At 34.3% G+C, this 27,264-nt stretch overlaps 1 protein-coding gene across 12 annotated transcripts in view; it reads right to left on the bottom strand.

Moving 5' to 3' along the window:
- The window catches only part of SGCZ (sarcoglycan zeta), a 449,004-nt gene that overhangs the window by 70,082 nt on the left and 351,658 nt on the right, over positions 1-27,264 (bottom strand). For all 12 annotated transcript variants that reach the window (XR_014692796.1, XR_014692797.1, XM_084518527.1 and 9 more), the window contains one exon: positions 8,634-8,721. Coding sequence is in view for 10 of the 12 variants with exons in the window: in XM_084518527.1 (XP_084374653.1) it covers positions 8,634-8,721 (88 nt within the window). In the remaining 2 variants the exon portion in view is untranslated. The remainder of the gene's footprint in view (positions 1-8,633; positions 8,722-27,264) is intronic.

Here is a 27,264-nt window from a genome sequence, read left to right as displayed (position 1 = left end):
GGATGTTTGGAGTGATGGCGTTTGTCTTCCCAAGAAACCATTACGTGTGATGAGCCCTGCTGTCCTGGAAGTGGATGAACCCCTGCCTGCTGATGGGAAGCAGTGAATGGATTCTTTGTCTTGCTTTGCTTGTGTGCAGTTTTTGCTTTCCCTACTGAACCGTCCTTATCTCAATCCATGAGAAAGGCATTTTTACCTTTCTGATTCTCTCCCCCTTCCATTTGGGGAGAGTGAACGACAACAAATAAAAGCCTATACAGAGGACTGATGCAGCATCGCTGAAGTAACTGTTGATAATTGAAATCCACGTCAGCTTATCTCCAGTCTCACTACAGATGCCCCAGAGTCAAAGCAAGCCTTAGAGTTAAGTCTGGGATGAAATATGAAGGGCTCACACCTAGAGCACTGGACAGCCTTCATGCTCTTGCTTCCCCTCTAGCACCACTGTCAGAAAATCACTGACTAACTGTTCCCTTTCATCCTTTTCCTACCATCTCTCAAGTGACAGTGGGTGCAGAAGATCAACTGTTGCCCTCTGATGAGGAAAGAAAGAGGCCCATGACTGCTAGTTTTGTAGAGGTGAGCCTGCAGGAAAGCTGCGTGCAGACAGCCCCCTGCGTACCCAGCATTGATCATCAGCTGCTGGGACCTTAAGTTTTCCATCAAGATTTATAGTAAAGAGATATGAGAAACTGAAACAGCTGCAGAAGAAAAAAAGGAATGCAACCAGCCCAGGAGCTGCATACAACTGAAGGCTTTCTGAAGCCCAAACTTTAGGAACTTATCTCAACTTTGGGAAGGCATCTTTTCCTCCATGTGCTTGACCTTTTCATATCAAATTTAGATTACTGAGAGAAAAATACATTGCAAAACAGCTATTTGACCTCAAACTTCCAAACACAGATGATGAATAAACTTAGAAAAAGAGAGAGGAAATAACCTGCATTTATTTTGTCTATGCTACAAATATTATATAGAGAAGTATCAGACTAGTGTAAAAGTACAATGCATGGTTTTCTTTTTCTTTCTTTTTTTTTTGTTGTTTTTGTTTGTTTGTCAGTTACAGATAGCAAAAGATGTTCTACACATTTGATCAATACAGCTTCAGATACAAACTAACACAAGTGGTACCTTGTATCCTGGGAAGAAATAGACTTGCTGAGATCAGAGGGAAAGCAAAAGAATGGTCTAGCAGTTCATGTCGATAGAGGGTTTGAAGGGTAAACTTTGAGACTCGGGTCTGGGAGATAAGAGAATAGGGGGGAGTTTTTTGAGATAACTGCTGACTATTGTACGAGACACGACTTTCTGACATCTGGCCCAGAGACTACTAAATAAGGAGGGGGGGAGGGGGAAGCTGAAGAACGACAGAAGGACAAAGCCTGGGAGGAAGACTACGAGCCTTCAGTACGAGCGACCCCCAGAGGGACTGCCGGAGACTGATACATATGCATCCGTGGGATGGTTTGGGTGCCGGAAACTAATGATAAGAACCCTGCCTTTTCCAAAAGTGGTGATGAATATGTATTAGCCTAGGAGCATAAAAACCAGCCACCTGACGTAACTGGTATGCGTCTTGGTGGAGCAGAGACTCACGGTGCACCCAGCACTGTTTGCTTACCTCTATTCCTTTAATAAACTGTAAACTTTGATTGTAACCCTATTTGGGACTCAGTCATTTATAACAGTTATTTTTTAGACTTGAAGATGATTTTGTAGAATCTGCTAGTTAAACAAAAAAAGGAAAAAAAAAAGTCAAAGCGAGAGATCTTACAGAGTAGACCTTATAGAGTCTTATAGAGTCTTATAGAGTCTCAGAGAGATCTTATAGAGTAGACCTTCTTTGCTATAGCTATTTTGAACCAATAATGAACATACGCTTTCAACCCTGAAATAGCCAAGCAGAAATTGCACAGAATTTAATTATTGTCTTACTACTGCTTGCATTTGCATTCATAGGGAAACTTTGAACTGACATATCAACTGACACTGTATGGTCTTGTATTTCAGGAAGGATCTTTTAAGTTAAATAATGGCCATACCTACCAGAAAAGGATTACTATTTGGTCCCAATGAGTGACAGAGAAATAGCTTACTGTTTTTTTGATAGCATGGTTTTCAACAGGCGATTCATAAGGGAGATGTAAAATAAATTTCAAGCCATAGGGTTTTCAAGTATTATACAGCAAGATAGTGTTTTGTCTGCACATGTCATATAGCAAAAGAAACCCAATGACATAGAAGATATTACTTAGAAACTGAAAACTTACTTAAATGACTAAAAGAATCATAAAATAACATGTAAAATACCTCATTTTCAAAGAGATCTTGTTGCTCAGGCATGAAGTAGACTACAAATAGCTGATTCTATTGTGTATTTAGTATTTTTCTGACTTAATTATTTAATGTATGTATTAAAAAGCATTATTTTTCCAAAGAGTTAATGCAAGGTCTAGTCACAAAAGCTTAAGTTCACCACTGCTGAATGTCAAATTTACATGAGTAGATTAATGCAGAGAATGATGTAACTAACTTAAAACTGAAATAGAAATAAAAACTTGAAAAAAGAGTTTTTTTTTTTTGTTGTTTTGGTTTGGTTTGGTTTTTTTTTGTTTTGTTTTTTTTTTTTTTTTACTCTCCCATTAACTATTACTGCCTTTTGAAGCCAAATCAAAACAAACAAGTCAAGAGGCTTCATATTATTGCAGGATGACTTAAACAGATAAATGCAGAATATGGATGAATTTCAAGTAAATAACATGTTAATTTTTAAAATGCTACTTTGGCAAACCAATCAAAGTGCTGGCAAAGAGGCTGAAGTTTTTACCAGTTTTCAGAGCTTCTTATTTTCCTAATACCACACTTCAAGATAATTAATCAATGCGAGTATATTTTTATAATAGCTTAGCCAAAGTCATTAAGAGTATATTTGAACATATTTTATGTGAGCTACTATTGCAAAACTTGTTATAGCCCAGATGGCTTCTAATAAGACTTTTCCAGGGATTAGATAGACAGAAACAGAGACAACGTCACATTGCCCTGTAAATTATGAGAAGGGATGAGAGTTGGATTCCAGCTGGACATTTCCACTGTTATGAGCATCATGACTCAGTTTTTGACTAGCTCCTGGCTCTTCTCACATGCTGTGCCAGGAGGAGACTTAAGGCCATATGGCCTCTCAGGCAATGCTTTTCCTGCCTTCTGCGGTAATTCCCTCAGCTGAAAGAGGTCCTTTAACTCTGCAGTAAGTATAAGGTAGCTAACTTGTATTAAAAAAAAAGCACGAATTGTATCACATTTACCTTATCTGAAAAGATCTAACAATAGTAGATGAGTTATATTTTCTCCTCCTGAAAATTCCTATACTTAGAAAGTATAGGAATATAAATACTATACATTCTATAGCATTCTATAGCTCTTTGTTAAGAAACACTATACTTTAGAACTTATATATTTAAAGTTAATAATATTATACTGTGTAAATTATCTAAATATTCTCTGAATCTACAGGTAAAACAAGGGAAAACACTAGACAGTAACTTTCAACAGAAAATTCAATTTACAGTGCAAAAAGAACTGAACTATTATTAGCAGTGCACATAATTTAGTGCATGAATTACGAATTTTGTGTTCATTTTTTTTTTTTTTGGACTAGAAAAGGAAGAGAGAATAAAATTAAAAGTTAAAAACCTTTTCAACTACAAAGAGAAGAGCCTGAGTAATGATACAATGTCCAAAATGAAGACTTTAAACTATTACATATTCAGTCTGAAGTTCAGTATCAAATACTCTTGTTTGTACATCACTGCAAAAGGTTGGCTACAAACCCGATTTCCGCCTTTTAAAATAGTTTTAAAGACCAAAATTTTTTTTCCAGTCTATATTAGTTAAGGAATATAAATTAAGAGGATCCTGAGAAATGGGTAACTCATTTTGCCATTTTTTTTTTGTAATACATCTTAATACATAATCCTACTGCACCACAGTTGTTACCAGAACATTTATTTTAATGTGAAAATGTTACTAGTGGAAAGTTTAAGGTATTTTAGATTTCTGAACATTCACTTTTGTTTTAGGACTATAGGTAGGCAAACTTCCCTTTAAGGGAAAGGAGAAAGACTTGATTTTACATGTTTTTCACAAATTCTGATCCCTATTTGCCCAGTTAAGATGTAGATGCAGCTAATGAGAGGTTGAAAAACATCACTCCTTCTCTCCCCAGCACTCTACCATCACCGATATAAAAACAACAACATAGATAAGAAAGAGAGCAGTTGAGACCTTTTATTTCAATTTTGTGCTGTGAAAAAGGGTGTATGTGTAGAACCATTCTGAGTCTACTTTGTTGTTGCAATGCTTAGTTGAGGAGACCTTGTATTTGAGGCTCCCAAATATGCAAGCAAGATTAAAAAATAAAGAAGCAGTATTACCCTTCCACTGTTGCTTAAGCACATTATTACTTCAATTGCCTTAATAGACACTTAGTTCAAGTTCATAATAAACTTAAGTAAAGGTCTGACAATATGCACCTAAGATTTAGAACCAATTGTGCACATGCATTATTATAGTCAGACAACCTCTGCCACAGGCTATTCTAAAAACAAGATACTTGAGATGTTTTCTCGTTTCAGATCTTTTTTGATGACAAGAGACAACTACCATCAAATGGATTGAGGTGTTTGCAAAGTGAACATCACAGGCAATACTCAGATAGCGAGTTATTTCAAATACTTTGAAACTGAAGGGGTAGTGGGATGTGCTACCTGGTAAGAAATAGGTAAGATAAGGGCACAGGTGATTTGGCCTTTAGATAAAGATGATGAAAGGGACTATTTCCACACCCTAGAGGTTGCACACCCGTTGTTTTCAATGCCCAATAATTTCTCCCCAATATGCCACGTACTCTTGGTGGAACAAAGCAAGCAAGCAAGGCCATTTTAAAGAAAAAGAAATCTTGAATACACAACACAAATTCTGTGATAAATGGATGGAAAGCGTCATCAACTTTGACAATTTTTTTGAAAAGATTTATCTTTTAGTACTGTTAATGATCATTACCTCAGTTGGTTATTGAAAATTATACGTCCACCTGTTATTTTGAAAAAATAACTTAAAAAGTGTGATATAACATTCATTGGTAATCAAATATTTTTCACAAGTTGTGTGGATGTAGAAATCTCAATAAGTAGAGCTACTGGATCAGGAGCTTTCTAAAACTGACTTGCACATCTCTGAAGCTCATGAGAGTTATGATTCTGTCTTAAAGAGGCCACAGCTTAGCAAAAACGATGAGCGCCTTGATCTGTTCATCATACTCCAAAAAGGTTTCAGATATCCCCAGGGATCTTTATGAATAGAAAACAGTAAAGCATGGTACAGTAGAAATGCATGTCAGAAGAAATTATTGCAGAAAAAGAAAAGTTTAACAAAAAAAAGAAAAAAGTTGACAGAATAATAATCAAATCCGAAGATGAAGCTAGAATGAGTACACATATAAGCTTCAAATGTCCCCTTTCAGCCATATTTAATTTTGATCCACTTTAGCACTTGTCAACCTTCTGTCCTTCATTGAAAGACAGGAAGAAGATTTGTGCAGACATTATGGAGATAACAGGTTTCTGGTTTGATGTGAATGACTATTTTGCATTTCTAAGACAGGCAGAAAATAAGTAAATGTTTTTTCATATTGCTTTAAACTATGCAAACATTGATTGAACAGAGTGAAAAGGTTGTGTCAAGGTAACCTAGTAGAATGCATAATGCAGAGGGTTTTCCTAAAGAAAGGTTGGGAGGTCTGATTATTTCTCCTTATCTTAGATACACAGATCAATGAATGATCGTCTTTAAATCTTTATTCTGGAGATATCCTTTCTGTCTGTACTACATCTGGTCTGTTGGTATTCAATGGCATGTCTAAAAATTGATGTCTGGAGATCCACATACAAACTTGGCAGTTTCCTGACCATATGTCACAACAAGACTTGAGGACAAAGCTGCATTTCTAACTCAGTCTGTGTACATCCCAACTGAAAGCATTGCTATAGTGGTGACTCCCTCTCTGCCTTCACTGCTCCCAGCCCAGCCCAGGCTTTACATTCAATTAACTTCCGTCACCCAATTCCAAATACAACAGACATTTTTCATTTTCCTAAAAGTTGACGTGACCAGCAATTTTAACCTCGAACACAAGAGAATAGGCTACTTACTGCTTTGTAACATCACTTATATCAGTTGAAATACATATAAAATTTCAATGACATCACATCTATAGGAGGTGCATTGTTATCCACCTGAATGCATACGTGTCCTTTCAGAATGATCCTACCATGCATATAAATTTGCACTCTTTCTTGTAATTTTCATTACTCCAACTTTTTAAAAGAAATTAACACAGCAGCATTTCAAAGTTGCTTACTAGATCATCTTTTTTGTTGTTGTTGTTATTGGTTTGTTTGATAGCACTGAAATATTTCTCTCTGCTGCTTCCTCTGTTGTTTATTTTCACCCCTTTCACACAAAGAGCTCATTCAACATGCAGCATCAGTACAAAGAGCAGTTCTGAAGAAGGCAGGGACTTCCCAGAACATTTTAACATATTTTCTGATGTCAGCAAACCTGTTACAGACAAGCTCCCTTGCCTTCTCTCAGCATATGCTTTTACCTAGACAAAAAAAATCAAGGTTTTGTCTATCTCTAGTCTTCTTACACAACAAATGTTTTTGGAAGGGAATGTAAGAACAAAACATTTTGAATTTTATCTGCCTATAAATTTATTTGATTTCCAATAGTAGAATGATTTCACTGATTGTACTCTGAGTGCCTAGATTAAGAAATATTAAATTATAAGTATCAACATAAGATATATTTGAATATGCATTCAATATTCCATGAAGAACTGACATAAAAGAAATCAGTGTGTGTATATATACATATATATATATATATATAAGGCCATATAGGCATTATGAAAAAAATAGGAAGATAAGAAAGAACATAAATACAATATTACAATTTATCGAACTCCTGCTCTGCAGACACTGTACCAGCTACAAACTCACTAAGAAGCTTACAGGTATTCATTCTAATGACTGTAACATATGAACACATTTCCTTCAGGCCTTCGTGTGTTTTTTTTTTTTTTTTTAATATTAACCTCTAGTACAACATCATAAGTAGGCCAGTCTGGATACACTCATGTTTTCAATGTTAGATTTACTTAGCAAGAATGGTACCAGCCGTAAGAGTATCTTTTATATTTCAGCCAATGTGAATGTCTACCATAGACAACTCACCTTTTTAACAATTAGCAGCTGAATTGGAAGGTTTTAATATTACAGCTACTAGATGAAACAGAACTGTGTTCCATAAACACACAAGCAAGAGCAATATGGCTGGAACAGGTGTTTGCTTAATCTTCCTCATCTGTATCTGCTAGCAATTCTGGTTACCTTTGCACACTCATTTGATGTGCTCATTCAGGAAAATCAGTGCAGATGGTGTGTCACTCTTTGTGCAGTTGCCAAAGATTTTTTTACAACTTGAAGCCACAGTCTCCAGCCAGTATGAAATCTCAGTGTCAATACAACTACAGTTTAATTTAAAACTATTTTGTCAGTATATCCTTAGCACATTAGGAAAAAGAGTGGATAAACAGAGTTTAACCCAGAAGTAATGTGAAAAGAAAAGATGTGGAGTCTAAGGGATTGTCTTCTGAAATTTGTTCATATGTGTTTATATATATTTCACCCCATTCCCAGTCAAAATGCATTATTTTCTATCAAATCTAGAACATTATTTTGTACCATTTTTTTCAGGCAGTGTTCTTGAAATGCAACAAACATCTTCATTACTATTATAGTAGCCAAAATATAAACAAAATATTACTTCATCAGTAATACATATTCACTAACACAGTAAATACGATTTGTAATAAAAAATGCTTATGATGTGTTAGAAGTAATAAACAATGAGAACAAATACACGAGAAGAAGAATCAAGGCAAAGAGTCTACAGGTAAAGAGATAGGTATTTTTTTTCTCTACTTCATTTGGAATGTTGATTTGGTAATATTTTGCAAAATATCAGACACCTTTTATTGAATGACAGGCAGTACAATCAATTTCTATTTAAAGTTTGTGGTGACTACAGAAGTGTTTGAGTTTATTTGTTTTTTTTCATTCTGTTAGCTCCAACTGATTTTTAATATATGCTGATCTAAATATATTACAAGACTAATGGGGAAAGACCAATTCCCACTGAAATAATGGAAGACTGACAGAAATTGTAAGAAAATGATGGTTATTTTCCCCTGAAATTATTGTTGAAACAGGTTTTGCAGATTATTTTTTTTGTTTTGTTACAGCTGTCTCAAAAGTAATCTTTTTTTTTTTTTTTTTTTTTTTTTTTTCATTAAGCTATGTTTTAACTACTTGGGGCCATTCCTATTTTCTCTGCCTTCAGCTACTGCTGAATTATGCTTTTATGATCCTGTCTTGGATCCTGTGTGTCTTTGCTTTTTTGGAGTACAGTGACAAGAATTTTTCTGACTTTTCAGTGTTTTATTTTCTATATTAATTATACTATTCATAAACCTAAACTGATACACATAACAGTCAATAAAGAACACTCACCTACTGTCAGTTGTCCAGTTAACTGTCCCATGTGATTTCTCGCATTCACTGTTACATTTCTGTCAGACTGTAAGACCAGTGGGCTATCCTGGGAAACATGTATAAGACAATAAATGAGAGAAAAAAATGAGGTAGAATTATGTTAGAGCTAAATATAAACATGCATGATGAGAGGGGAGTTGTATCAAATGTAATAGCTTTTTTATAATTGTGTAAAGTACTTTTTAAATCAAAATTTTGTATAAAAGAATAACAAAAACACTATTTTTAAGCCTAAATCTCTAGTGCATAGAATCGTTACTTTAGAAATCAGATCTGAATTTAATTTATGTAAACTAGACTTTATTTCCTGAGGCTATTACAAAGTTAAAAATTCAAAAAAACCTAACACAAATCTGTGTCATTATTCTATTCTATATATTGATTATGGATACTTTTCTAACAACCTAATCAATGCTACTCTACATAATTCTATTAATCCGTACAACCTGTATTATTTGGATTGCTTTTGCTAAAACTTTTCTGAATACACCATGAATCTCTGTAAAGGTAATAAAGGTACCAATATCCTTAAAAAGCAAAGGAGAGCACTAGATAAGGAGGTCATAATAACACACCCTTTGTTTTCTTCTTCTTTTTTTTTTTTTTATGTTTTTTTTTTGAAGGTGACTGTGCTTTCTAAGATTTTTTTTGAGACAACTTATTTTTTTCTAGTTTTCACTTACACCTGTTTACGTGGACATAGTGCTATACTAAAAATTCTTCAATCCTGGTTTGCAGTAGTTTTTTTTCAGCTCAGTTATATTCCAGAATGGGGGGGCGGAGGGGGCTGCAACAACTTCTCCACATACCACAAAACCTGCAGGAAAGGCTATCAAGAAACCAATGTAAGAAAAGTTTATCCAACAGCAGTAAGACATCTAACAGAAACTGTTACGGTTTAAGCCTTAGCTAGAAATGACTAGAAGTTAGGAAAATATTTTTGAGGATTACTATATAATCCTTCTGTTCTTAAATTCTTCTTTGGCTATCTATTGTTGGTCATCCCTGGATTGAACATATTAGGTTAGATGGACTTCTTTTGTGAGTGTGTACTTGACAAAGCAGTTCTTCCTGTTCATGAAAGATTTTTAAGAAGAGGGAGAAAGGAGTTAAGGAGCCATATAAAAAGATTTATTTTTTACTGGGTGATGCATTAGGTTTGCACTTAAAACTTCTACTCATGTAATCCTTTCATTTGAATCTAGGGATTTGCTCTGCAAGGAACACTCTTCCCAGATGTTTTCACAATGATGATTACCCTTAAATAGTACTCATTTCCCTGGAAAGTCTGAAATTTTTCTGAGCTAATTTCTAAGAGTTCAGGTGTGCTTCATCTCTCACTGGACCCCATGACCGCTCTTCGTGTCCTAATTAGCTCTGCATCATGGAATCTGGCAGATGAACATCCCTACTTGATTTGTCCATCTTTCTAGATAAAGAGCTGTAATTATCAGTGAGATACTGTGTTCAGTGTGACTGGTTTGAGCTAAGCATGTGATGCAATCGAGGGAGCTTTTGGCAACAAAACCAGCTGCTTAGGACCTTTTTCTGAACACTTGATTTGATTTCCACTTTCTGTGTGGTCCTTTGAAGATCATTAGTCCAAACAACTGCTGCTCTGGGAAAGTCAGCTGTCCCTGACAGAAAGCTGCATGCCCAAAATATATTTTAATGGAGCCCTTTTCACTTTTCACTCTTCAGTACTTGAAGAAGATGCTTCTCAGAATAATCTCACCTTGAGTGAGGTACTCCCAAACATATTTTTGCTTTCTCAGCTAAGGGTTTGGTAAAATACACTTCCAAACCATACTCTCTGTGACTTAAAATCTTCTTTCCTTTCACCTTTGGAAAATACTTAACATGATTCTTAGGCTGCCTCTCAGGTTTCTTGTGCTCAGGTTCTAATTTTAAAGACCTCAGGTATCAAATTCTCAAGGACAGGATAATGAAAAATTAGGTGAATCAAGCATTCTTTCTTCTCCTTTCCTTGTCTTATTAAAAAAAAAAAATCGGAATGAAGAAGTCAAGAATTTATATTTCTTATTTCCTGGATGAAAAATATATATCTGCAAGATTAAATTCTGGACCAAATAAAACTATTATCAAAACTCCTATCAATTGAAGCAGTCCAGCATTTTATCTAAAGCATTTACCTGCACATCTGTTTTCACATGAAAAGCCTAGAGATGAAAATGTTCAATGTATTCAGAGGTAGTCTACTCAGAGGAGTTAGCAACTTGGTGAAGACATAGCTAAAATCAGTGGAATTACAGATCTGCAAGATGACTATAAAGTGACATGAGTGTCAGCTATATGAATGCAATTTAACAGATATCTATGGCATAAAAATGTTGGATAATTGTAGCTCTGGGTCACTAGATCTGGCATTCTTTTGATGTGAACTTTAGCTTGAAGTGTAATGGACTTGATAATCCACAAAATACTTTACATTCAGATATTAGTATGATGTTAGAAGTTTGTCATCACACTTTTTTTTTTTTCCTATAAATTGGAAATTTAAACCAATGTTTTGATGAATATATAAACACACGGGGGAAAAAAAGAAAAGAAAAAAAGGAATAATTAAACTTCTCAAATACTGTGGGTAAAGATTTGTTCTGAAGATAGACAAGCCTAGGAATATGCTTGGTTACTTTCTTCATATAATTTCCTAGGCTGATAAAGTATAAAAAACATATCGGTATGATGATTTCACATATTTACTTAATGAAAAAAGCTCTATATAACACCCAACAACAACACCAACAAAAAAAACACACCTCAACACATAACAATAGGGCAAATACCTATTACTTCCATTGCTGGCCATTATACAGCTGTATATAATATCTTTGCTTATAGAGGTGATCCTAGAGAACATATCATCTTACGTGCAACAAAATGAGTTCCATTAATTTATTGAGCTCAGTGTTATGAATATTTGGAACAGACTTATGCTATATATTTATAAATATACCTGTATGCATACACTGTAAAAGTTGTGAGCAACTTGAAGGAATATCGTTGAAGAAGTTCTTCTTCACCTAATATTATTTCCTGATGCTAAGTTAATAAGAATGCAAAAGAAAACTAAAAACAGGTCTCTGTTGCCCAACTACATGGTGTCTTATGTACGTTGCAAAGCCAATGAAAATCTTCAAGTGGAACAAGTCATACTGTCCGCAAGATGATTTTGTAAGTATTCCTCATGCATACCAATGGCCAGGGCATGGGGTTATTCCACCATAGGTGCAGCACTTTTTGCAAACTTCATGAGGTTCCTCTCTGTCCATCTCTAACCTGTACAGGTCTCTTGGAATGGCAGCACAGCCTTCTGGTGTAACAGTCAGTCCTACCAGTTTTCTATCATCAGCAAACTTGCTGAGGGTACACTCTAAATGTTCATCCAGGTCACTGACAAACAAGACTTGACCCAGTACCAACTTCTAGGGAACACCACTAGCTACAGACTCCAATTAGACTGTGCTATTGATCACAACCCTCTGAGTTCAGCCAGCTCTCATCTACCTCACTCTCTGCTCATCCAACCCACACTTCTTGAGCTCTATGAGGATGTTATGGGATACAGTGTCATAAGCCTTGGTTGAAATCAAGGTAGACAACATCCACTGCTCTTCCCCTCATCTACCCAACCTGTTATAGCCCAGGTTAACAGACTGGTTAAGGATGATTTCCCTTTGGTGAAACCATGCCTACTGCTCCTTATCACCTTCTTTTACTCCACATGCTTAGAGATGATATCCAGGATGAGCTACATGGAGGACTGCAGCTCAGGGATAAAAAGCAAGATGGCTGCCATGGAGCAAGTAGTCTCGAGTCTTCAGAGGTGCCTTCCAACTGAAACTATTCTATTTGAATTAGAAGTTACTGCAAGAGTTTAGAAGGAGAATATGAAAGACATGGTGTCAGTCAAGAAGAAACCAGAGAATAAAAAACTCCAGGGAGTAAGAAAACAGACAGATAAGGCTAGGAAACCCAGAGCCAAACTTGCTAACGCTAACTTAATCATTAGCATTAAACAAACATGAAGGAACTTCAATAGGTAGGTTTTGAAAAGACCAAACCTACAAATGGCAACAATTTCTGAGATCTTGAATACTTAAAATCAATTATTTCCAAGAATACTCCCAACATTCTTATTTACTGATATTCAACATTTCCCAAAAAAATCTCAAGAATATTCTTAGCTGTTTTTCCAAAGTGTCAGGAGAGTAAGGTACTAAAAAGATTGGTACCTCAAACAGGTGAAAGTAAATAAGATATTTTCCAAGTAATTCCTGGACAATTACAAGATGAGCAGAATTTATATAGGTTTGACCCAATTCAATTAGATACCTTAGATATTTTATGGATTTTCTGTATTCTTGCATTCCCAAAATAAAATTCTAAATTTAAATGTATGGTCTTCATTCATGCCTTTTTGTCTTTTCTGATCTGGGAGTCACAATTTAATCCCTAATTACGCTCAGAAATGAAAAAGTGATTGCAAAATCATAATTAGCCTTTGGATTTGTGCTCTAAGGAAACACTCCAGGTATGGCTAAATTTTATTGAATATTAGTTTTGCTTTGTTTTGTTTTGTTTTTAACTCTGTGCAGATTTTGGGGGAGAGGAGGGTGTTGGGAAAGTACTCAAGGCAACTATTTACTTCATTCTCCTATGGCAAGTCTGAATGATATATAATAGTCATCAATGAAATAAGAGAAAATAAATGGTCAGTTGTTTTTTTTTTTTAATGCACTAGTAAAATGAGTACTAGATTGTAGATTTTATATCAAAAACTATTTCATAATTGTTCATATTTCATAATTGTTCCCTCAAATGTTGATGTAGTATTTTCAGTGAGATACAAATTCTATCTAGTTTTCCAAATCAAAGAAGGACAAAGACCTCACTTGACTCACCAAAGAAATGTAAAGCTATGGATGGCATGTCAACAAAACACAAGCAAATAGTTTGGGAAAAAATAAAACACAGCCTAGTTGATACCAAAGGAAATATCACATGTTTAGGTATTGACAATGTTCAAGAAACATACTTTCTAGTTAATTTTTGTTCATCAAAGGATATTACTTTAGTTCCTGATCTCTGCCCTGTTTCCATGTCAGCTTTCTTAATATTCTAAAGGCAGTTGTCACCTCAGAAGATCTAATTTTTCTGCCTTTGGTCAGCCTTTAGGTTCAGATACTCAAGTTGAATATGCAAGATGGGCAACTTTCCATGACATATTAAGTTAAACACAACCAAAACCTTACAGAACCTCAGTATCTTACAAAAGAGAAAGATTCCTTACCTTTAAGTCAGTTCCTTCTTAAAACTGCCTTACACGTAGAATGATATGATGGTTTGTGTTGCAAAGGACTCTTAAGGATTATCTAGTTCCAACCCCACTGTCTAGTTCCAACTCCACTGGAAGGGATGCCGGCCACTAGGTCAGGGTGCCCAATGCCATCCAATCTGACCTTGAACACTTTAAGGGATGGGGCATCCACAGTTTCTCTGGTCAACCTGTTCCAGAGAAAACCTGTTCTAGATCATCTCCAGTTTCTCCCCTTCTTGTTACTTTTCTGAAGTGGAATAACCAAAGGTTTCTGCTCAGTTTGATTTCAGTCTCAAGTTTTTCTTTTGATATTTTCAATTCCTTAAAATTCTAACAAAGTCTGCAAAACTGCAACACTATGGCAATGCTTTTGCTACTCTGCTTCCCTATCAATTTTACCACACATTCCTACCAAAAATCAAAAGTGCTCATTGGGTTTCTGACCTGTTCTTGGTCACAGATATCATCCAGCTTCATGATGATGAAAACCTGATAGGAATAGTAATAGAATGAGAATCATATGCAGCACTCTGGAGAGCTGCATGCACTGGTAAAGATGCACAGCAATCATTGCTATAACCTCCAGACAGAAATAACCTCCCTGTTTTACTTCCTCATATAATGCACCATGAAATTTTTATTATGGCAGAACTCAGTCATGCATAGAAAAACTTAGTGGTAAAGCAGAAGCAGATATTCAAATAGCAGATAAAAGATGCAACTTTTCTCGAATTGCCTGAATCATCAAACAAAATTTTGAATGGAATTTAAGTACAAATGTCCCAAAAATGAAACAAGACAAGCTTTCTCCAAGTACATTTGTAAAGTGCCAAAAGCTCACTCCACAGTCATTAAGCTTGTGACACAGCAAGTTAAATTGTATATTACTGAGCTGCAAAGCACCCAGAAAACTTTAATTTTGGCAAATGTAGGAAACCAATGCAAATCTTAAAATCTAAAGCCAAAACAGTAAGGGTAGAGTGACTGTACATCACTCCTTGCAAACCATCGTATTTTTGCTGTGTAGGTATATCAGTTACTGAATGAATTTTTGACATTAAGGTTAAATCCAACAGAAATCTAACAGTCCATTATGTTATTATAACATTGGAAAGCAGTCTTTCAGTTCCTGTTTGTATACAGGTGAAAACCATGGTATTCTGTTCCAGTGCAACAAGAGTGTGTTTCTCATGTCTTTTTACCTTGAAGTGTTAGAACTTGAAGGATACTAGCAATTAAGTCCAGGAAAAGGTTGAAAATATTACAGGAAAAAATATATAAATCAAGGCGTATTCAGACTTTTCCGTGTTATATCCCACCATGGCTCTATAAGAATTCAAATTGCATTTATTTTAGACTCACTAGCTGATAGAAAATAAATCATATTGTAGTCAGGGTCTGATAACCTGGACATAAGTAATTCTTTTAGCAGAATTCCAGTTCTTGAGATGTCTATGACTGAAGAAAGTAAGTGTCAACCCCTCCTCATTTGATGCATAACAGGAAACATGTCAATTTATATGCTGATATATAGTCGCACAAAATCAAATGCTATCCCCAATCTAAAATGAAAAATAACCAAATTTAACCTAGTTCATTATGCTCAACTAAACCTCTGGGAAATCTGACATATAAGTTCTGAAAAATGTGAACTCTCCAACATATGAGTAGGTTCTGGGTTCCATTTCTGTGGTACCTTTCAGATATCCAGCAAAGGACTATATGGAAGTAATATTTCCATCACAAGTTTTTATTCCACTGTGATTTATACGATACAGCTTTTCAAAGTCTAAAGCTTAAGAAGGATACAAAATTCCAAGGGCAATTTAATGTATAAAATAGAATTTCAGAATTACATATATAACAGTAATCTGAATTTCAGAATTACACAAGTAGCAGAGATCTGAAATGAATAGTATAGCTAAGACAAAGCAGCAAAGCTATTAAAAATATTAAAATGTGAATATTGAAAATAACATGCTAAATGAAAATATGACACAAAAGGCAAGACTATCCATTAATTTAAAAATGTTTAGAATTTTTTAAATGAATATTAAACAATGTTTTATAGAAAGTTAATGTTACTATAACCTATGATTAAATTATCTAATATGACTAAATGATACTACTAGCATTAGTGTCAGCTTCAACACCAAGTCAGAGCTGTTTATCTGTATTTTGTTTTTCTTCACTTAGCTATATTATTCTCTACAATGCTGAGAGTTCCTGATAAGCCTTCCTTCAAAAGGAATATGACTGTTAGATCTTAATTAACTTGACAATGCTTTCTGCAATACTATCTCTCTCTACTATCCTTGATTAAATAATCAGAAGCACACACATCTCAAATGAACTCTGATACACACTACCAAAACAAAACAAAAACAAAAAAACACCAACAAGAAAAAAAAGAACACTGCTATTTCATTGAGCCTGCATGCACCTATTGCTTATCACAGCAATTGTTAGATGCTTTCAGGCTTCATTATTACACTTGCGTGATGCAAGCACTATCAATTCTATGGATGCTTATCATGAGGTTTTGCTCAAGGCATCAGAAAGAAATCCAAATAAGAGTGGCAATGACAGGAATTACAGATAATCCACTGATTATCTCTAGTAAGATATATTATGAAAAGTGTATTTCTCTACGTTTTCAGAAAACATTTTTATTGCCATAGCCAGGGCTGAAGACATCAACATTTATGGCAACGGGCTCAGCATGTATTTTATCAACTGTAAAGCATGGGGATTCGGTCCAAAAATGTCTTTGCAGCATTTCTTTCATGAGGGTAGCATCTGTGGTATTACTGAGAACAGTCCCTTTGGGGTATCTAGCTATAACAGCCACATAACTTTCTATGTAGTCTTTGGCTTTAAGCAGGAGAAGCTGACTTGTAACTCTTCTGCTTTAATTATGGAACCAAAACATACACCTGTCCACACAGCTGGCCCAGTCTTTCTTCAGGACCAGTTCCCTATCCTTTCATAAGAAAGGATCAGTTTCTTTTTTTTTTTTTTTTTTTTTTTCTTTTTCTTTTTTTTTTCAATACAAAAGCTGCATAAACTTGAACAAGATGGGTAGCAAAAGAGTATTTCAAGTTTAAGAAAATATTCCCTACACAACAGGCAGGCATCAGCCTTTGATTCTGACACACCAGCATTTAGAAAGTGACCTTGAAAAGTATTAACTCAGGTTTTGCTTTTGTACACTCTTTAACCTTGCAAAATATTTAATAAGAAGCTTTGCCATTAGTATGACACAAACTTGGCCTGTATCTGAGCTCAGAATTTGTTGCATGTCTCCTCTAAAACTTGTCATCTGTGGAAAGAAGATATTCATCCCCACCTTTATTGTAGGACATGACTTGGTGGTTCAATAAATTGCTTTTCTGTTAGAAAATCTGCTTTGAGACTTGCCAAGCACTGAGTAAAAGCAGTCACCTGTCCTGTTCTCAAGGTCAAAACAGAGGACAGAAAATTCTGTGTAGAGGATTATGGTTCAGCGAAAGAGACAGCAGATGTCCCTTCAGGGAAGCATATTATTTTTCAGTGGAAACAGAACCAGTGTGAAGTTTGCAGTCATAGATAATTGCCACCTTTTAATACTACAGATCTTTTCCAAAGATATAATTAACTATTTGTCTTTCTACACTCAAACTATTGTGAATTTATTTCTGTTTCTGTAAGTAGCTAACTTTTCCATACTAGATATTTTCTACTACAAATTTCTACAACAAATACTGTTCTGTGATTTTGCAGCTTTCCACACTGACATTTAGATTAAAACAGCATGAGAAATGTCACACACCTGGATCATTTGTTCAACTTGCAGAATTAATCAATAAAGTTCTAAAGAGTGAATTTCTATTAAATTCAAAAATGTAAAACAATATGGGAAATTAAAAATGAGTGTATTTCCTTATCAACGTTGTTAAACTTAATGCATGGTGTTTGAGTACTTCTGCATAAGAAAAACAATGTACATGCAGGCATATAAAAAAGTAAGATTCTTTTCAGCCTTTTGTTATTAGTCCTAGCACTATGGTGGTTTTATTGTTTTGTGTTTCTGGCAAATAGTCAAGCTCTACTAAAGATAGAGGGATGGCCAAACAGCTCTAGGCCATTCTGTATCTGAATACTAGAGCAATTGTCAGTACAAGCCATTACACTTAAGTTTCTATTATAATCTTATTATTTTATAACCTTACTAAAATCTCTGTAAAAATATATGTAAAATATTTCTGGTGCACCTTAGTTATTTTAAGTAAAACTTAAGACTCTAAAAAATGTAACAAGATCTCCCCTCCCCCCCCCCCCCCCCCAATATTTATCCTAAATGGCAGTGAAAAAAAAGTTCCATTGTGTGTTTTGAGATCTGATTTTTGAGCAAAGGTTATTAACAAAAATTAGATTTGGTTTGTGGTTCCACAGAATGACTCCTATGAAATCTTAAGTTTAGAACTTTCTGAGTGTATGAATATATGAAAGTGATGTAAAGGTGTCCAAACTTATTCAAAAACCTGATTATGCAACATTATAATACATTAAAATAGATAACAATGTAATTTTTCAGAGAGAGCATCATTTTTTCTTTCTTGAATCTTGTCAGCACCACCAGGATTCTGAACCTTCTTGTTCACTGAAAACCAATGATTTTACACATTTTATCCTTTAAACTCAAGGCTATAATTAAAATGAAATCTACAAAATTTGTTCTAAGAACTTAGCTGATATAGAACTATGCAAATATATCAGTGTACTAATTCAGATTTAAATAAATATAAAATTAATAAAATTCCTACCCTTAGCATTGTACTTAAATCAATGCATCTGATCCTAAAATGCAGTGAAAGAATATGCTAGTTTGTCAGTATATTCTTTATTTTTTTTTTCAAGTTGTTTAACACAAACAAAGAACAAAAGAATCTGTTAACTGATTTACATTCTAAGAGCTGATCACATCAGTCCTTCTCAGCAAAACTTTTCCTTCTGCTTTCTCTTAGTAACAGGCTAATCATATCCTATATCAAATAGGATATTTGGTGTGCAGAAAAGGCTTAGCAACTCCTTTGACAAAATTATTGACAAGAATGTCAAGTCTCGAGAATTGTAAAGACAAAATACACTTAAAGGAGGATGATATAAAGGTAAAAAATAAAGATCGAAGTACTCTTCAGAAACTTAAATATAACTAAAAGCATTTAAAAATGAAAATATTTCAGAGTCTATTATTTATGCAGCTGCAAAAGTAAAAGGAAACAAAACCAGAAAGACATGGCCTCAGAATGAAAATAAAAGCCTTATACTGAATATTTCCCAGCTCTGGTTTCAGCAATGTAAGACTGCATTTTCAGTTTCTCCAAGTCCAAGAGCAATGAAAGGTGTTTACCTTCACTCAGGATACAGCTTGACATTATCTTTTGCTTCTCAGCAAAGAAAAAAGGAAGCAGCAAAATACTCCAACCTTTATCCCATCACTTAAATGATCTGGCTTACCAAAGAAAAGGAAGCCAAAAAATAGTGACCAAAAATAGTTTAAACTGATTAGCCAGATCTTTTCTATTTTTATTTTATTTTGGTAGCAATGAACAAAGACTTTTTAATCTGCTTGAGACTATAGAAATATTTCTCTGTCAAAAGATATAACATGAAACCACAGTGTCAGTCTTCCAGCATCTACACTGTTTCTCTCCAAATGATTTATGGCAAAGTAGGAGAAAGTAGATTAGTACTTTTGTTTATCGAGAATCCGATCTTTCATTCAAAAATGAATTTGTCACAGTCATTAAGGATTTAAACCAACTTCAGGTAGTAAGTATTCAAAGTAGCAGATGCCAACACGAACTGATTTAAAGAATTCCATTTTCCTTTCAGATAACAATATACAACATCAAATTAAGTCATGATAATTCTCATGTTTTACATCAGGGTGACATTTATAGTTAAGACCTTATAACCCCCACAAAATGCAATTATGTGCAAAAAATAATTTTTCCCTAGTGAACTGCAAACACTTTTGAGCTCTCTAAACTGCAGTGAAATCTTTATAAGGAAAACTGTCAGTCAAACTCAGTAGTCCTGCTGTAACCTATTTTAACTACCTCTTAATTGGTAACTGGCTTTGTGATAATTCCTCCCCTGAAGAGCACTTTTATTTTGTTTTTAAGTTTATCCATTTTGCCAAGGGGAATTATGCAGATTGTTAGCACCCTGAATATGTGAGATCGCCAGGCAATAAAGTGGAGAACTATGTAAACTCAAGTTTTGTAACTGATTTATACTCTAAATTTGAATATTTTTTTAAAATAAAATAAATAAAAACTAACAACAAAATTCTTTGGAACAATTGATTTGCCATTGCTGGCAAACTTTAACTCTTTTAAAGAGAATCCTAATCCTAGTATTTAAAGTTTTTCTTTTACTCATACTTGCTGTTGCGCTATGCCAATGCCATAGCAAAACGACAAATAAACAAACAAAAAGAAGAAAAATGTTCTCTGTTCTCTGCTTAAATGTCAATATAAAAATAAATGCTTATTTATTAATAATGCTTAATGCTTATTAAAAATGCTTAAATGTCAATAAAAAAAAATAAAAAAACTAGTTTTAGCTGTATTTCAGCTAACCTGTAACCCTCTAGTCAGAAAATCTGAATTGCTCAATCTTCATCCTCTCAATATGCTATATATTTGCATTATATTTTAAATTTATTCATCTTTTATCCAGGGTGGTTTGGTTTCAGAGAGCGGTGAAAAATATCCTTTTATATTGTGATGGTGTAACGGATGTATCAGCTTGCACCAGAAAACCTTTGAATGAAAACATATATAATATCCCTGCATGTATCTTTATAATTACTTTGATTATTCTAATAGCCTGGCAATCAATCTAAAAAATATATTGCAATATGGTCTTGATACTCCTGAAAAAAAAAATATCTTCAGATCTCTTATTCATTAACTTCAATAACTGTGCTAACAAGTATAAAAATGCAATGCTTTCATCTCTTTGTAATCAAAAATAAAACACGTGGAACAATGCATCAGATGTGGGAAACAACAAAATTATTTTTGTTTCATCTGGCTAATATTAGCTAGTGGATCTTTTTTCATCCAATACAATTACAAAGGCTATGATGAAACAGTTGTATTTCTCATTTTCCTGAGCTCTAATTTCGCCTAATTTGCTTCCTGTACAGTCATCAGCAAATAGTCCTACCTCAGCCAAAGTCTTTGAATGTCAGCCATCCATCAGTTTCTCTTTAAGGGGTATGTCATAAAACTACATTTTAACTTTGTGCTCTTTCTAGGTCAGTACTTCTGAAGTACTAAATGTCCTTAGGGGAAAGAAAGAATTCTAGCTTGGAACACTTCTATCCTGAGTCAGCATTCGTGTAGCTTATTGTGAGAAAAGTTCAATTATTTTATTTTATTATTTTATTTTTTTTAAGTATGCAAAAGGCAAGGTAGACCTAACCACAACCTACATTATCATCCCCCTGTATCATAAATCATGCAGAATGACTGCTGGCAGTGGAAACACCACAACACTAACCACAGTTCACACAGAGGAAAATGGAAATTTTCAAAACCCATGTTCTGCCCACTGCATCACAGGAAACAGACTTTCATACTGTTTTCATTCTAATATAGAATTAGGGAGGAGAGTTTCAATAATATTACTTTTTTATTTTTGTATGTTGTATCTATAAATGATAATGAATAATTAAATGATAATTTCAAAACCAGGAAGCTTGTATTTTTAGAACAACATCCTGTCAACAAAGGTTTCCAAAATAGAAAGTTCACACAAATCAAAACATACAGAAGTTATACAGTTATCCTGTATAACTCTCTTCAGATAACTCTCTTCTTCGGATATTTTGATACCATCCTGCTTTTAGCCAATGCTCCAGCTAATTCCTGAACAAGCAGTCAGAGACAAGGTAAAAGATTTCAATCTTGCCATCTTTCAGCACCCTTTTAGGGAGTACAAACCTTTCTTACGTTACATATACACAATATGGCAGGTGATTTACATGGAAGAAGGCATCATAGCCCTGTATCTTTTTGTAAGGAACCATTAGAGGCAGCCAAATCTTCCCTAGCCCAGGCATTTGAATCTGCTCACTGAAGGAAGACCAACGAGGGACAGATGCAGTATATCTGGCTTTCATGCCAGTGTAAAATCAAGAATGGGTAAAATCCAAAACCCAGAACCTGGGAAACACTATAAGTCCCACATGCATTTCTCTATCAGCATTTTCTTTTGAAAAGCTAAGTTAAAAGGTTACACTGCACATTTCCAGGGTAGGTTCCCAAATTTGTTTCATACTCCCAAGATTTTTTTTCCTGGTTTAATATGATTTACACAATCAAGCACCTTTTGCTGAAGAGTCCTAAAACAGGCTGAATATGTCAAATACTTTGTCCCTTTTTACCCCCTTAATCACTCATCCTGGTGACTAAACTATTGGTTCCCATGAGGTGGGCAGAGAACTTGCCAAGAAACTTCACTGTCAAGGTGAGGGCCTTTGTAGTCATGGAAGTCTGCTGCTTCTTTGTGGAAAATGATGTATTGTCTAGGGTGACCCTCTCTAGTTCATTCATCATTTAAATCAATGTCCTCTACTGTCAGTTCAGTACCAGCACTTAGGAAATGTTATTGTAAAGTAAAGATAAAGAACAAAAAACAAACTCATCTTCTAGATGAAGTTCGCTGCTGGAGAGAGAACACAGAGCATCCAATCCCAAATGCTATCCAAAACACCAAAAAACTTATCACGTAGGTGTTTGCTGGTTTTTTTGTTTGTTTGTTTATTTGTTTGTTTTTTGTTTTTTTAAACACAGAAAATTGAAGATTTTCAGACATTTCAGATGTTACTTTCAACATTTTTTTCAATTGCTGAGGTGCTACACTCAAAAGAATTCACTTCCTCTGTAGCCAGGACCTAACACAGATTTTATTAATGCAAGAGGTTTTATCTGAAATGATTTTAAAACAGATTTCCACAGGGAAGAGGATTGAAATCTAAACCATGTAGGTAGTTTACCTTCTTTTACACAATTGTCTTTTATCAACTATTTCAGCTTTATTTTAACTTTGTAAGAAGATGCCAGAAATGCCATATTATCCTTCTATTTTTTTCTTTTATTATCGCGTATATTTTTCTTAATGTATTGTATTAAATATCTACTGGTATTCTTTTATGAATAGAGATTTATGTGGATTTATTCAATTCTACCATACTACCAGTGATTCCTTGTATCTGGAAGCTTTTCCAACTGCATAACTCTTCAGGACTGAATGAATTAGATGTAAACTTTATTCAAGTGTTGTAGCATGATGATAAATAGTATGGAAATTTCAAAGAATTTAGAAATAAAGTCCCAAATCACATAATGAATTTTACGGTTCCCATTCAGAAAATGTAAGTAATCAGTTTAACAGTAAAAGTGACAAAGTTTAAGTTAATTTAGTGAGCTCAGACTGCTTGCATGAGAAGTGCAGTCACCAAGAGATTAACTGTTTATAACTTAAAATGTTTCGTTCAGTTCTGTGATATAGATTATAATTAGAATATATTTTATCATTTCTGAAAGTGGAAGAAAAAACACTGATTGTTTTGTTAATGTTAGGGATAAAGGAATTCATGCCCACTTTAAAACAACAAAAGAGTTAAAACAGTAACCAAATATTACCTCAAAGCATGACTGACACTTTAGTGATTTAATGAATGACCATATTTTAACTCATTTAGAACTTTTAGGCAATGATATCAGAGAACACATATTTGAATCATATTAAAATCAGAATGAATCATATTGAATTTTGAATCATATTGATTTCATGAATCATATTTAATTTGAATCATATTGAAATCATATGTGAATCATATTGAATTTTTGAATATTTGAATCATATTGAAATCAGAAGCCTCTTGCATTTGAGAAAGAAGACAGAGTGAATAAGGCTGCAGACAGAGATACATGGATTTAATGGAAATCTGAACAAATTCCAGAATTTCTGGTAACTTCTCCAGTGGTCTTTCGGGCTAATTCTGTGCTGCCTTTAAGAACCATTCCAAGGACACACAAAAGCATCCACCTATTCTGGCAGCATTTCAGGCTCCCGCAGTTCCCATAGGCACATGTGTATGGGGCCCCTTTGGACCTCCTGAGAACAGCTCTTTCTCCATTTGTCCAGCTACTGACTAATCTAGTACACGTATAAAATGTAATTGTCACGTATAAGGAACTCTGCCTCACTCCTGTAGTACTGAAAATTGCTCACATTTGTTTACTAAGTGTCAGGGCTCACAGAAACATTTCTGAATTATTAAAATTATTTCATCATTGATAGGGAGATAATAATGAAACTAATTTCAGACAAGTGTCATTGCTTCAGCTGTTCTGTATGCTTACTTGTACATGGATTTCAAAAGGTTAAGACAAAATTGTATGGCATACTGACAATTCTTATTTATTCTAATTGCTACAGTTTAGTAGAAAATTACTTTGGCCAATAAATCACTTTCAAGCATTCTTTCTCAAGACAAACCAAGGCTTTATCACATGGCCAGCTGTCAGGAATTGTTTGTTTTTTAAGATACAAAGTTTGAATGTATAAAAACCCAAATGTCACTGTCAGTGTAAGAGCTGATCTATCCAACATAGCAAAACCAAGATTAATACTAAATGCACCAATTCCTATGATTGATATTTTTTATAGCATTCAAGAGCTTGTTTCCTTCTATACCTATTGTAATGAAGCAATATATGTATTTCATTTGTAACACATAGGATCATCTGATGTGGGACTCAAAACTGATTTTTTTTTTTTTTACAACATGAAACATTATTAGAAACAACAAATTTATGTGGAAATTCAACTTCTTTCATCACTTAAAAATGGAAATAATTTTCTGTATGACTGATCAGTTAAAAAAAAATATTGTAAGTGTTGAATTGAGCTCTGACCCTCCTGCCTTGCTTCTATTCTCTTAGAGAAAAACAAAACAAAACATACATCCACACACACACAAAACCCACAAACAAACAAAATTCCTAAGGTAAACAAACCGCTAGTTTCTGTTGCACTGAGTACCTTTAATCACTTAGCTTACTTGCCATTATAGCTTAAAGTGCATGTGTTAAGGCCATTTCAGAGGGCTCATGTTTCTTCTATATGCCATACTTTGAATGTATCTTTAGATTATCTTGGGGTTACGCAATAAGCATAACTGAAATGTTAAGAATTCCTCATGTGTAGTCCACTTTTTTTTTGCTTGCTTTTTTTTTTTTTCTTTTATAGTGTGTGAGACTGTGAGAGGTTAAACACAATCTGAAAAATACATTTTCTTAAAATTTCTCTCCTTGAAAAATTAGGCTTAGTCTTCATTTAGAGTTGTTCCTTTTTAGGAGGTATTCTTTGACTTGTATTCAGTGTGATACATCTCTAATGTATCGCCAGCTAAAGGTAGCTTATTCATGTGCTTATTTCATATTTGAAAACTCTCCTGTTAGGTCCAGACCTTTCCAAAACAATTTTGGATTTTATGATATTGTTGATGAATTGAATTTGCCCTACAGGGTCTTGCATTTGAAACCACAGCAACAGATTGCAGCTTCCCTTCCTTTTATCCTCAAGGAACATATTGCATTAATTTTAAATTGGTTTATCCTCATCCTTTGAGCACAATACATAGTATTGTTGTCAAACTATGAAGTTCTGTATAATCCAGAGATGAAAATTAAATCTTACATAATGTAGTCTTTCTTCCTGTATGTCATGACAGCTCCTATCACCAAGGCTATCCAAGAAAAACACTGCATTTGTAAGCCAGAAATTATTAAGGAGGGAAAGCAATTTCACTCAACAGTCTGAGAAATGCTGCAGTCCAATTGTATTTCTGAAATGAATGTCTCATCTCTTTGACAAGAGATGAAAAATTTGAATCACTATATTCGTAGAATTTCAGATCAGAACAATAATTAATCTGTCTTCTAACATAATGTAGACCACAAAGCCCTAAGACAGTAATTTCTGGATTGGTTTCTCTCCCTCATCCATCCTTTAGGTGAAATACCATGCTCTACCCACTAACAAAAAACAATATTTATTAAAATATCAATATAGGCACAGACTACCGATAGAACTAATTTCAAATATATGAAAATAAAGTATATGCAGAGTCAAAGTCTGTAAGATTTCCTTACATGTAGCTACATTAGTTATATTAGCACCAATGTGTAACATTCTTTTATACTTTCAAGGATTGGTGAGATAAACTCCAAGAGGCCATCAGATGGGAGAATCTATGGCTATCAAGTTGAATACCTCTTCATCACATAAATAAATCAATGGTAAAATTCTTACTTGAGGAAAAATCTCTTTGTGCATTTAACAAGATTGTTGTATTCACAGTAACTGTGCAAGGTACCTGAATCTGTTTACAGTCCAAATTCATCCTTGATGTAACTTCAAGTTTCAATGTACTAACTGCAGGTACCACTTACAAAAGCCTTTAGGAAGAGAGCACATTATACATTGCAGGAAATACAGAACAGAAAGCATCAAGGTAACACAGAGAAGAAAAAAGTCTGCATCCTTTCTCGGCATTTCAGACTATACATATGAAGAACTCCAGAAGTAATTGCAGCAGCTGATATTGCCTTAGCTTAGTGTTTATTGTACATATTAACATTTAAAGAGCTATCAAGTATTACCATTATTATTATTTGATGAGGACAGGGCATAGACTCAATTTAACTGCTGAGGCAGTTGCCTTCCCCATTATTTCAGTCTCTTGAATTGCATAAAATCCTTAAATCTGTTAAATGACTCCATTTCATACCACATATTTGCCAACCTCTACAAGGGCATGTTTTGGTTGTTTTCCAAATAAGTCTGAATACCCGTACAGAAAAACGCATGGACAGATGGCCTTCTTCCCTACTGATGTTACATTACAAATGTGCTTGAAGGGAAATTCTGTAAAAATCTCAAGTCATATTTTTAATTTACTTATTTCAAAATACTATCTAATGTGGTAAAGTTCATTAATACATTGTATATTAGTGTTCAATTTAATCTTATTTGATTGATGAAGAATATTATCAATTTCTCATGATCCTCCTGGTGTGAAAACAAAGAATGCAACAATCCAACAAAGTAAAAACTTCAGAACAGTATTTTTAAATTCCGTTTTTTTCTACTTAGTCCACTTGGAATAAATATCACCAC

This window comes from Aythya ferina (assembly GCF_964211825.1).
Source record: "Aythya ferina genome assembly, chromosome: 4".
Taxonomy (NCBI): domain Eukaryota; kingdom Metazoa; phylum Chordata; class Aves; order Anseriformes; family Anatidae; genus Aythya; species Aythya ferina.
Note: the sequence above shows the minus strand (reverse complement) of the source record. Positions and strands in the feature narration are given on the sequence as shown.